We start from the raw sequence: 12,896 nt of genomic DNA on the forward strand, positions 1-12,896 counted from the left end.
GATACTAGCGCCAACGAGGCAAATAGCCGCTTGAGCACCCTGTTCATGAAGATGGGCTACTCGCACTTTATATTCTTCTAGAACTACTGACGGGCGAATTGGGATTTTCCTATGCCACCCATGTCATGCAAATTAAAGACTAAGCGTGGATGGTGGTAATGAGTAAAGAATTCTCTTAGACGTAGGTAATCATCCATCTTCATGGGCTCCGGATCCTCTGCTCGCTCGAAAAACTTTAGAGCTAGCGGATGAGAATGTACAAATCGCACCTGAAACTCGCTAAATGGGGTCAGGAGCTGGCACAGTACGTCTGCTGATTCAAACTTTAGATTAAAGTGTCGAATTTCTTAAGAGACTGCAATCAGCTGATCAGCATACCCTTGAAGTTATCCTTTGTTAATTTGTGAAGATAGTTTGTATAGAGGTTTAAGTCGGACTAGTATTTCGAGTTTGCTGCTATTATATATAGCCCATTGATAGCGCTGCAGCATTGTCAAGAGGTTGTGGTAATCGCGCGCCTTCGTCGTTAAATCCATGATGTGCTTGTCCAGCCCAGGAATCTGAATGTCTAAGTCCACCTCGTCAGGGGAATTTTGGAGCGGTCTGGCTTTATCGGTCGCTGAAACTAGGCAAATATTCTCGTCGCAGCTAAGGCCCAACTGCAAACTATCGTGGAAACTGCCTTTTAATAGTGACAAAGTGCCAAGTGTGCTCTCTATGAGAGTGCTGACGGGCCTTTTTTTGGGTGGCTCTTTGAACCAAATCGTATACGACTGATCCAAGAATTTCGAATTACCTTTTTTGAAGTTTCTGGTGGAGATGAGCGGGCGCTAGATATTCGGTGTAGATCCGGACTGTTGCAAGTGATGCCATATTTTTTGTTCAACTGGTAGTCTTATAATGTAAAGATGTCGCGCCAAGGATATTTGCTAGATTACCGCCCGAAAACTCCAAGCGAGTTTCCCATCCTTGAAGTTCTACACACATTGCCTTCAGCTCGTACTGATATCGCCGAAAGTCTGAGCCCGCTGACTGTGCGCTTTGGAAGGTATGGTGTTGTTTGATGGAGGTTTTGATAAGCAGCCCGACTACTGCTGGGGCGCCGATGACCACGCCTGCGATCTCGAAGCCAGACATTGTTTGAAAGTTGAAGCGCTTTTATAGCATGAATCTGTTATCTTGGTAGCGATCCGGGGTTAATCTAAGCTTCCTACTTAATATAATCTTATGAAAGGGCTAGCGCTTAGGCTCCGGACCGATACCATGCTACTATTATAACTAAATCCGATAATGTCGCATTTCGAGAAGGGTATAAAAAGTGGTAACTTAAGGATTCAATGGAGCACCCATAGGTGAAAAATCTGGCAATAAGACAATTTAAGGGGCACTAAAGGTGGAATAATGCTGTTAAGCTCATCTAAAATATGATAGCCTTGCTTAAGCGGCCTTGCTAGCATTCTAGCAGACAACACGTTCAACCCTCAACAGCCATTTGTTTTATGTGTTGTTGGTGTGGTGTTTTGGCGGTCGCAACCTGTGCTCCGAGTAACATGGCTCCTGCCAAATCACTTCGCGCGAATTCGCTACATGTTTTGAATTCTTCCCTTCCGATTTTTGTTCGGTCTTGTCAATTAACTTTGCATTACTGCAGCTTTCTTATATTTACCCCTACCGAATATCTTGGTTTTAGCGGAAGGCTCTTAAATTTGCTAAACTTCCGTGGAATATTACTATGATCGGCATAATCTACCTAGTAGGTATATAATCAGGTCCTCAATTTCAAAGGCCTCAATGGTATCAGCGATTGATTCATTAACTGGCTTTTTTAATGGCCTAACAGGCCTGGCGTTGGGTACTCGTACAACTAACCTAGGGTCCTCACAATAGGTCCCGGCGCGAGATCTCAAGTGTTCCTATCCTAGCAATTTAAATCATTTTGAATAGACTAGTTTCGACCAAGGCGACATACTGTATACTTTTTGTCCTAAATATTGTTACTCCGTATTAGAGCTAGCTAGCTAGCTCTGCTGGGGACCTCGAGATACGACACGATACAAGGGGTTGGGGATGGGCGTACGGTCAGTTTCCCCAAAACGGTGCTGCTAGTCTACTAACAAATGATTAATCAACAGCTTCGCTTCCGCTGTATCATGGCTAGCAGCCAATGTAATCCCTTGATTTGCACTGCTACCACTGTCTCCTAATAAAAGACTGTAACTGCCGCCGTGATCCGACTGAACTATAAGTAGTGTTCATTCGATCTTCTTTGATAATTTACTCTTCACATCTGCTTTGCTGTGCAAAGACAAAAGTTTGGAAGTTTTTCATCGAAGGAAAATGTCGGTTGCAATTGAAGCGAATCCGAAACGCGACGAGGGTGCAGGGGAGAAGATGGAGACTACGAGACACAGAACCATCCGTCATTCGAAGTCAGTACCGGAGCCTTTAAGAGCAGCTCATATACATACGACACCTTTCGCAGCGCGGTTGGGTGGGAATCAAGAGTTTGTGCTCGATAGAGCCGATCCCAAGAATGCGGCGGTCTTGGAAGATATCCCCGATGCGGCAACGCATATGACCGTCAAACAAGCGCTGGATTTACGCGGGTTTCGCCAGGCAATTCTGTGGAAAGCGGCTGCGGTGGAAGGTGTCGGTATGTTTTAGTCTTTTTTGATATATTTATTTTTCTCTGCACTGTAAGCCTAGGCATAAATACTGATTCCGGAGCCAATTTAAATTTAGGTACTATGCTTTTGGTGTATGCTACTGATTGGTCAACACTGTCTCCAGCTGCCTATCCTCCTCCTCCAGATCCAGCGTCGGAATCTGGAGTTTTCTCAACAGCTTCTTTCCTAGGGCCATTGGTTGGGGGTGTCACTTCGGCGATCTTTATTGCCATGTATATTTTTTGCTTTGGGGCGGTCACTGGAGGTCATTTAAACCCACTTATCACTATCGCAACCTTCTTCACACGGTTAACAAGCTTACCGCGTGCGATACTATACGTCTCCTTCCAGATCATTGGCGCAAGTTTAGCCGGTCTCCTCATTCGAGCTTCCTACGACAGTCGCGAGTTCAAAGTCGGAGGCTGCTGGCTTAACCCCGCAGAAATCTCGGTATCGTCAGCTTTCACAAATGAATTCTCAGCAAGTTTAGTAGTCCTTTTCATGGCATTTGGTGTTGGTTTGGATCCTCGACAAAGACAGATATTTGGTCCATCTTTGGGCCCTATATTTGTGGGTCTAGCGGTTGGCACCACGGCTTTTAGTATGGCGTTTACGAGACCGGGGTATGGCGGCGCAGCTATGAATCCTGCTAGATGTTTTGGAGCCTATGTGGGGAGTAGCTTCCCTACATGGCATTGGATTCACTGGGTTGCCACTATTGCTGCTAGTGTTTTCCATGGGATTGTGTATTATATGGTGCCGCCGTGGGGAGGGTTTGCTGGAAAACATGAGAGGCAGCTAGTGAGTGATGAAGAGAAGTAAGCTATAAATTAGCAGGTAATACCATCTAATGTAAATAAATACAATAATAACAGCAAAACTATAGCAAGGCTTGAAATAGAAGTTTCATGCATATCATGATCATATAGAGTATGATGGGCCTCGCAGGTTTTGTGGCCGTGCAAGAATTTTCTGTGGCTTTGCCAACATAGTTTGTCCCAAATAGGAAATGTTACATTCTGTGGCTCGTGAATTATACCACGCATGATACATTTTGAGCTTCATTGAGCGTTATCGACCACGGGTGTGCCCACACTAAACGTGGATTGTTCCACCAGGATTAGCATGGCTATTTGGATAGCAACCTCGGCTTCAGCACTACCATGGACCAGAGCAGTAACATAAGGAGGCAGATAAGATGTCAGTCAAAGAACATTGTCTGTGGCTTCTCGTTTGGGGCCTACTGCTTCAGACGACTTATTGTCAGCAACATCGTGGTTACTTCCTCCTTCGAGTAGTATCTGTTAAAAATACTAATGGGCCGTTTAAGGCTAGTAATAGCTTCTTAAGTACGTTTTGTTCTGATAAAAGTCCACCCCCCCCCCCCCCCATATCAAAATAAAAGCGATTAGCTGATATATTAATATATTGGGATGGTAGTAACGGCACCAACTACACCTTCCCACCCCCTCACTATCCGCCAAAATCCTTCTTTGACCTGTCCCACCAAGCCCGAGGCGATTTACCCCCCTTCAAGCATTTGGTTAGCGGACTGGCGTATCCCTGCAACATCATCACTAACTCCATCCTCAACATCTACATCCGCATTCTCATTTTTCACACGCGCAAAAATGGCGATGGAAGATGTTAAGACCCCGTTACTAAGGAGCTTGAGTGGAAAGACTAGATCTTTGGTGTTTGGTTATTTTGGTGCTGACGAGGGTAGTGCAAAGGAGGGTATGGTGGGACTATTAGAAGTGCCAGATGGGAGTAGAAGCTCAGAAGGATTCAGGGAAGGGGACACTGTGGTTGATGTGGATGGGCTTGGAAGTGCTGAGAGGTATCCGACTCTTTGCTTTGTATAGTTCTCGTGATATTTTCAGGGATATTCAATGGAGGGAGGACAGGCATGCATGAGCTTTGCTAACAATGATACAACATACACGAGCAGTATACGGTTTCTGCATGATCCAATAGATCCATCCGCTGGATCTCCAAATATAAGACCAAATCTTACACCGCCAATGAGCGGATCTTGGATTACCGGGACCCTAGATCCCAGCATCAAAGAAGGGAAAGCATATTTTAGTTAGTGCCCTTTATTTTATTCTATTTTACGATATAGATTCGCTGATATGATTCACTACAGCGGCTTGTGAACCAACCACAGCAAACGCAGGAACATACCATCTATTTCGAGCTGCAATCCCGAAACTCAGACGTTCGGAGAATTTTTTCGAACTCTTCTATTCATCCTGTGAGGATGTTTATGTTCATGCTGAACGGGTAGCAGATGACTCCATCTGTTTTCGATGGGATATGGGGAGAGAAAGGGATGTCAGTACATTTTCTGATTTAGGTACGCATTTTATCTATTTAACCTTATGTTCCCTAGAACTATCTTTCTTGAAATTGGCGACTGACGTCTATCTAAGGAGAAAAACGGCTATTTACGCTATATCATAACTCTGTCGCTCCTTCGATTCCGATAGTAATAACCCCAGAAGTCGACAACCCACCTCAACCTACCGCTGTCAATCCAGATACCATAAGTAACATCAATATTAATAGCAACTTCAATAATAATCAGGTCCCAAATATGAAGAACCACTACATCCCTGTAACCCGCAAAACCTCACAAGCCTCGAACCCGATCGAGCGCACCATAAGCTCTATTACCGCCGTTGAAGACCTCCTTACAGAAGAGGATGGTAACGATATTACTTCCTTCGCTGACGGTTTAAAAGATTTCATGGGTGCCGGGAGGGAAACGCCCGCTTTTGGGTCTACTGAGAACTCAGACAGTGGTGGGAGTAGGGAAGGTATGGAGTTACCAGATGAGGTTAATATTCTGCCTGCTATCGGGAATATGGTTACACCAGGGGTTTTAAGCAACAGAATTTCATTGGATCAGAGAAGGGGTGTTAGGGATAAGCTTACCGTTCCTGTAGCAAACGTGGATAAGGTTTCAAGAAGGGAAAGTATTCAGGTCTCGGACCCTTATAACCGGCTATACCCTTACCTACCATGCTTCGATGCTTCTCAACAACCAAGGTCACAACAGTTGGCTACACAACAATCACAGCAGGTGGATAATTCGCAGGGGCAAGATGAGGGAAGTGGCACTAGTGGTAATCTAGCGCGCTCTAGGCCACAGGCAGTGGTTACCAGCAACCCACTGTTGAGCATGCAACGGAGTAAAGGTAGTCTGCCGCTTCTGATAGAACCAAGGGGGCCTGGGTTGGTTGGGTTGAAGGAGGGAGAAAAGAAGCGAGAAAGTTTGGTCTTACCAGGGATAGTGGGTAGTAGGAGTGGGAGTATTCCTTCCGTAATTAGTAAAAATAGCATCCCTAACACTGGAGATTGGGATAAAAGGAGGGCTTCAAGAGGGTATCAGAACATACCCGGTCTGAACATCAACGCTCTACTGCCGAATATCAAAGGAAATACAGAGAAGCGAACGGATACTAGGGGCGGAGTCAAGATGCTATCGTTGGCAGAGGTGGAAGACGACGATGCTGTGGTTGAAACACCAGATTTTCCCACTACTAGAAAACCAGCAGTAAGGGGTTCACCAATGGACATGTATATCACGAGCGATAGTTTGGGATTTCCTGTTGTTATGGATAGATCAAGCAGGCAAGCAACTGAGAAGAGTGGGATTATCGGGTTGAATGCCGGTGAATGGGGGTCTTCGAAAAAGAAAGGAGGGTATATGGATATGGGAAGTGTACCAGAAGGGTTGAAGAGGGGGCTGAGGAATAGGGGCAGCAGCATTCCTGCCTCTCCGAGGGGGGGTATTCCAAGCACCCCAAAAGGTTTAAGGAAAAGTATAAATTTCGGGGCTCAAGGCAATCAGAGTACCCATGGTACAAATAGTTCCCCTAAAACTCGGTCACCTTCTCCGCAAAAGAATAGCATAGCCAGTTGGGGAACTAATACCCCCCGGCCCCGGACACCGTCATCTATCTCACCGAGGTCAAAGAATACAGGGAGGAGGTCACCGTCCTCGCCTGCTATCACGGCTACTGATGTCAACGTGAAAACTGGGAACGGAGATAATGGGAAAAGAAGAATTAGGGAGAAATTTAAAGTGGAGGTGAATCATATGAAGATTATAGAAGATAGGAAGAGAAAGAGTACTATTCCTAGGTTTAAGAGTTCGAAGGACTTTGTAAAATGGCTAAAGGAGAATAGACCAGGGGATGGGACCACACCTAGAGAGGGTGCGAAGCTGGCAGGTGCTACGGCAGCCACACGTGTTAATACTAGGAACCAACTAAGTTAGTTTAGATATGTGATATATATAAATTAGTCTAGTGACACATATTAAAGCAAAAATCTCGAAAATCCTACCTGGAAAAGCCAGTTATAGATGTATTATCTTATGGAACCCTATGGTTTACATAGATTTAGGACACCGTAGAAGCTGTGTAAATGCCTATGTATGGATGGCGCCATGGCGCCAAAAAATAAAACATAGTCAGTGCTAACAAAGAATTAAGTATTTGGGAATCCCACGCTTTTGTGAGTTTAGCACCTGTTTTGGTGATGGATCACATGCTCGACCAAATGCTCGAGAGCGAAACTAATTTGAACTGTCGGTACTACGGGTTAGGTTTATTTTGTCAAGTGTAAGAACCCGGTCTCTGGTCCCAGGAAACGAGCCCTGATATCGACATGGAGTGTACTACTTAACCTCGGCCCGAAATTAGGGTTGAATCATGAACAAGCCAATTTTTTTCAATAGGTAAATTCAATTTCACTCTCTTTGGTGACGGTTGATCTCGCTTCCAGGTGACAGTCTTAGGTTGAATTTAGAAGTGGAGATACGATAGACAAGTTAGTATGTACGAGTCTCGTTGCGCTGTGTTAATTAGCTGAGGATTAAAGCTAGAAATTCCTCTCCTTTTAACTTTGCTTTTCTGGTTAAAAGCACGCATCTTCAATTTATGGCATACTAATTTTGGCCTAGAGACCGCGGCTTCGATTCTCCAAGTCCTCAAGACTGGATACGACACCGAACGTCTTTGAACACTTTTTTTTTCCCATGAGGGGGTTATTTCTTTTGACCGAATACTATGATGCTTTAAGATTGCAGAGATCTAATATCAGGGTATAAGATCAATGGACACTAAGTGAATAGATGTAGTCCGATTAGTTCAATACCGACATGGAGCAGGAAAGTTCACTTTAATTGTGTGCTGATTGTACCCAAATTATGGAGGTGGAATGAGATCTGTCACCATACATATATAATTGTACTCGGTAACTAGCATTGTATCATCTTGAGAGGCAGACTTGAAGAGATGAAAGTGATTTTTCCGGCATGGTAATAGATTGTGGATTCCGCTCAGGGTCGATGGTAATATAGCTTGAGAGCCTATTAGAGAGCGTCCATAGTGGGGAACCTACGTTGATTCGCTGTCCTGCATGTTTGATTCGGCGGTAATGCAATGTCTCCTGCATTCGCATTCGGATTTGAACCCTATTCGGTGGGAGACTGTTCGGAGGAAGCTGGAGGGCGGAAGGCTATCCCCAATACAGATGTCGTCTGGGTATAAAGGAAGGTTAAATGACTGGTTTATGCAAAGGTCTAGGTAAGTACCTAGTACTTAAGTATTACAGGATAGGGGCTTCGGCTATAGTCTCGTGGGGCGATATGGCAGGCAAAATGCTTAGCATTGGAGGGCCTAGGTACATGTACGTTGTTGGTCGGTAGACGCGTACTATCGAAAACTCAAACACCAAAAGTACCCAGGTTCCCATCGACAACAATCATACGTATACTCATAGGCAACAACATCCTCACTTGATTATAGAACTCGACAGAAAGACCTGGAATCATTGGAAACCACTATTTTATCAGAGCTATGAGGTAGTATGAGCAATTGACTGTTGGAATATTGGAAGGGAGAAAACCAGGCTAAGCTGACAAAGTGAACCCAAGGGACGTACAAGATATTATCAAATAAAGATTCAATGCGCTGCTACCCAATAGCTTCGGAAGGACTCTTAAAATGACGCTATACACGTCAAACAATGGGCAGATTTTACCTTGTTCGAACTTGGACTAGAACTGGGCTAAACTTAGGGTAAGAGCAAAGAGAAAGTGTCAACTAGGGAGTTAAAAATGGGTGGATGAATGTTTTTTATTGCACTAGATGCACATCTGGAGCTACTAGTGCCGGTGGTGGGGGGCAACGTTGGATGGTGGGGAACAGCCTGAGTTTCAATACCTGCCCTAGGCTATTATTTCGTTGGAGGTTTGGAACAGCTATTAGAACCGGCTTTCCGATGCTTCCAATGGCCGAGCCAAACCATCCAAAGAAGTTATTGGCAGGTGCCTTCTCGTCCCAAGCGAATACTCATGTCCTGGTCATGGGGTTCTTTGAAGTGCTCTCGCTTCCCTCTTAAATCTAGGTCACCGAAACACACGCGCCCAACTAACAGAACGTGGATAGTAACGCTGAGGAGAGATGAGAGATGTTACGAACAAGCCAAAAGCATGGAAGAGGTAAATTCCTATTCTAGTAAGTTATAGGTTGCGAAATCTTTGAGGTGCTAACCAGGTTAATTACTTAGCCATCGTGTTGAAAACGTCGGTCGTGGACCACAAACCCTAATCCTAGGGACAATCTGGCATCTGCAAGATCACGGCTATCAACGGCACCCTCCAGTTTGATATATATACTGACGTTGGGGAGGAATACAAAATGGTCTGGACCCAATTACTCATGAACGATGGGGTGATTCAACTAGAAGCTTTTTGTACGCTAATTCCGCGAGGAGATGACGATTGAGGTTCTCGAAACCAAAATTACAGGTACCTTCTTTGGGGGCGAATGAGCGACTGCTGATTGGGTCTTAACGACTTGATTTTCCATCGCACCGCGCATATAGACAACTCGGAACTTTTGCCAATGCGTGAGACACGGACCCTGGTGACCGGCTAGTTCTCCGCTCTACCCTGTCGTTCTCATGCATAGGATGGGGGCTTCCTTGTCTAATCGAGTTAGACTAGTCCGAGAGCTGAAAGACGCGAAGCTCATTAGCAGCTGCGTAGTTTTCCGGTTTATCGGCTGTGTTTGCTGTTATGAGCAATGTCTACTGGATCAATGGAACCGAGCAAAGACGGTTGCAATTAGATTTTGAGGTGAAACCACAAAAATGCAACAGGCGGCCCACAACCACGACTGCGAACCAGGAACTCGGATTAGCCACCATTGCGCTGAGGGTAACCGAAGGTTGATGCATAAGTTCAGGTTGATCATGTAAGAATTTGCACCCCATCAATGCAACGGCCATTCTACAGCAACCTCAGACACAGATCAAGGCGAGCCGCCTAGTCGCACCAGTTTTAAAACTAGCCTGGGACCCTGTTCCCGTTTCCCCAAAGCGGGCAGAGGCTGGTTGTACAATGTATCACATTCAGCATTGCTCCGGGTGGCCAATAAACCGGGCTGGATAGGCGAGCTTGCTATCTTTCCGACCTTGCCTAAACAAATGTTCGACCCTTTAAAGCGGGGTCGCTGCCCGACCAATTCGAAAGCTGGTGCCTTTCTGTTCTCACATTATATAAGACCCCTTCCCTTTACAAGTATGGCAAGCAACCTGGAACCGCGCAGGCTCGCAAAGCTCGATAATGCCTATTACGGCATAGGCGCACACCCTCCTATCCGTTGAGGAGGCCGCGGAACCCCCCTTCCTGGTCCCTTCTCTTTCGTCAAACATTCCGCTGAAGCGATCCTACCGACAGCTATCTCCTTGCGAACGCGTTTCATGGCACACATAGGCCCGAGGACGTTGCCTCGGAATCTCCTAAACCTCCGTCGATAGAAGAGTGGTGCAGCGGGCCGTGCTTATTCAAACTCATTTCCGAAAGTTTGACCTGCTTCACTAGTTCTGACACTAGCGGTTTGTGGTCCAGATATTTGAGAACGTGTCTTATCGGACGGTCTTGGGTAAGCCAGGACAACGCAACCCAAGGAAGATATCGATCGCGATGTTTTCAGGCTTGCTAATTTGCGGAGCATTCTTTCTCCAAGGCGGTCTAGTATCCTAAAGTCAGTAATGCTTGACCATGGCCATCTCTGGGAAATGAGGCCACCAACAGTTCGAAGGCCGCCCTAGGCTTGACCACTTAGCCTAGCCGGATATGATACCCCACTTTCGGGCGCCTTGTTCCTCTTCAACTTGTCACTTGTCGGACCATATATAATGGCATGCGCGTCCAGATACGTAGCATACTCGTCCACTTGGTCCCCAAACAGGATGAGTTGAAGGATGGACTTCAGAGAAACCACTTGGAGTATATAAATTTGAGAAACTACTGGAGCATTTCTATGGATGTTGGGTGCCGAGAAGCGGTCTGGGGACCAGCTGTTGGATGGGGCAGATGAGTTGGAGTTGGAGGGGGAGTTTACGCCTAATACATGAATGGATATCCGCTTCCAATCCAAAATCGACAGCGGCTACCGTCGCCCAACCCTTGCGACTGGATGTCTCAGTCGAGTTCTGTGCGGCATGCCAGCTGTCTCAAGACCCTCGAATCACGATAATTATAACCTACGACGGCTTCCCAATTCCAGGATAGCAGCTCCTGATGCCGTATCTCCACAGATTGCATTGCATTACCGGCTCCACCTCCGCGCGCCCGGCTAAACAGGCTCAAAGCTCCAAAAGAAAATCCCAAAAGGATGCACTTCATTAGTTACTCGAAGCTATATATAAAATTGCCGGCTCTGACCAATCCAATCCAATGCAAGGCGAAAACACAACGCAAATGCAAGCTAAGCACCAGGCCGCTTGAGCTCGTCCAGCAAGAGAATCGAACTATCCCTAGCAGCAAAGAATATTTGGCGCCATAGCCGGACAGATAATTAATTATAACATAGGGCGACTAGTCTTATCGGTTCGACCAATTCCCCGCCTGCTTTACCACCATCCATTCTTTGGCCTTTTCCAGCGCATAGGCCTTCATCGCTTCCTTTGTAGACCCGTTTCCATGGACCCGCCAGAAATGGTCTACAAAATTATCCCTCCTCGGGAACCGCTTCCCTTTGTCTGGACACCTTTCGTGTCTGCATTCTACATACTGGCCGTCATCTCCATGCTTCGATCGGCCGTGCCGTTCTAGGTCGTTAAGAGTTGTGAAGCCACACCCTTAAGTTGGTTAACCGCAACGCTATGGTTAAACTATCTGCGGGACAGCTCACTTACCATCATGGCTCCTCTCACAAGCCTCGACTGGACACAGATACTTCTTTTCAGGCCGCAGTCGGTCGCTTTAGCCACGTCATCAGTGCATGATCATAGGAGTTTCAAAGTCGGGTGTATATACCTACCCCGAGCTCTGAGGATCGGACTCATCGGTCCCATGAGGGTGGATCAGCGGAAAGGTACTCGCGATGTCTTGCTCTTGATATTCATATGCGCCGTGTTCATATCCGGCTTCGCCACCAATGGGTTGTCGCTGTTGACTTTCATAGTATTGGGCAGCGGGTTGGTGCGACGAAGAGGAGCTCCCATACCCCTGGTATCCCGCTTGTCTATACCCGCCATAGCTTGCGATGGACGTCCCTGGGGGAAGTATAGTTGGTGATGAGTCTTCATATTGGAGTCGGGGGTCTATAACTGTCGAGCCTAGACCGGTTCCTGGTTAACATAGTTCCCGTTCTGGACCGGACACATATCCCATACCCGCAAGCTGTGGATCTTCGTATTGTTGGCCACCTCCCGGGATCCAGTATTCCCCTTGGGCGTCCTGATAGCTACGATTCTTGTGGGTTCGGGGGATCTCATATTCGGTGTTATCGTCCTGAGGATATCTGTGATCCATTTGGTATTCGATTACGGGGTGTGGTTGATTTTGATGATTGTTGGACTAATTTATCTGTTTGTTATTTTTTGTGGCTTCTGAGAGGGCTTTATAATGCGGGTTAGAGTGGGAGAGCTTTATATCTGCATCCGCCCCTCCTTGAATCCAGTCTATTCGGCATAAAACACGCAGGGCTTAAAGGGTCTGCTTGGGTCGGGAGCCCCCCCACTTGCACCCTGCTTGACAAAAACACCCGATCTTTAACCCCATATACAGCGGGCTATATAGGATGGCCTTGCTGCACACCATCAACGCTGTCTTAGCCTTCTCGGTAGTATATATCAGCTCCCTGGACGACCCCAAGTTGCCTGCAAGTCAGCTCACTGTGTCTCAGAAGGGTAGACCCGGGC

At 46.4% G+C, this 12,896-nt stretch overlaps 3 protein-coding genes across 3 annotated transcripts; 2 read left to right on the forward strand and 1 right to left on the reverse strand.

The window, feature by feature from the left end:
* Positions 1-2,337: 2,337 nt before the first annotated feature.
* Positions 2,338-3,488, forward strand: AOL_s00007g99 (uncharacterized protein; the record flags this gene model as incomplete). Its single annotated transcript, XM_011120000.1, has 2 exons — positions 2,338-2,653; positions 2,743-3,488. The coding sequence occupies 2 exons, from the start codon at positions 2,338-2,340 to the stop codon at positions 3,486-3,488; spliced, it is 1,062 nt and encodes a 353-aa protein (XP_011118302.1).
* Positions 3,489-3,864: 376 nt separating this feature from the next.
* On the forward strand, positions 3,865-6,954 carry AOL_s00007g100 (uncharacterized protein; the record flags this gene model as incomplete). Its single annotated transcript, XM_011120001.1, has 5 exons — positions 3,865-4,015; positions 4,107-4,506; positions 4,618-4,754; positions 4,816-5,025; positions 5,102-6,954. The coding sequence occupies 5 exons, from the start codon at positions 3,865-3,867 to the stop codon at positions 6,952-6,954; spliced, it is 2,751 nt and encodes a 916-aa protein (XP_011118303.1).
* Positions 6,955-11,574: 4,620 nt separating this feature from the next.
* Positions 11,575-12,507, reverse strand: AOL_s00007g101 (uncharacterized protein; the record flags this gene model as incomplete). The annotated part of the gene is made up of 4 exons (XM_011120002.1): positions 11,575-11,831; positions 11,889-11,953; positions 12,014-12,311; positions 12,369-12,507. 4 exons carry the CDS (start codon positions 12,505-12,507, stop codon positions 11,575-11,577), a joined length of 759 nt encoding a protein of 252 aa, XP_011118304.1.
* Positions 12,508-12,896: the final 389 nt, after the last annotated feature.

Source organism: Orbilia oligospora (assembly GCF_000225545.1).
Source record: "Orbilia oligospora ATCC 24927 unplaced genomic scaffold scaffold00007, whole genome shotgun sequence".
Lineage (NCBI taxonomy): Eukaryota > Fungi > Ascomycota > Orbiliomycetes > Orbiliales > Orbiliaceae > Orbilia > Orbilia oligospora.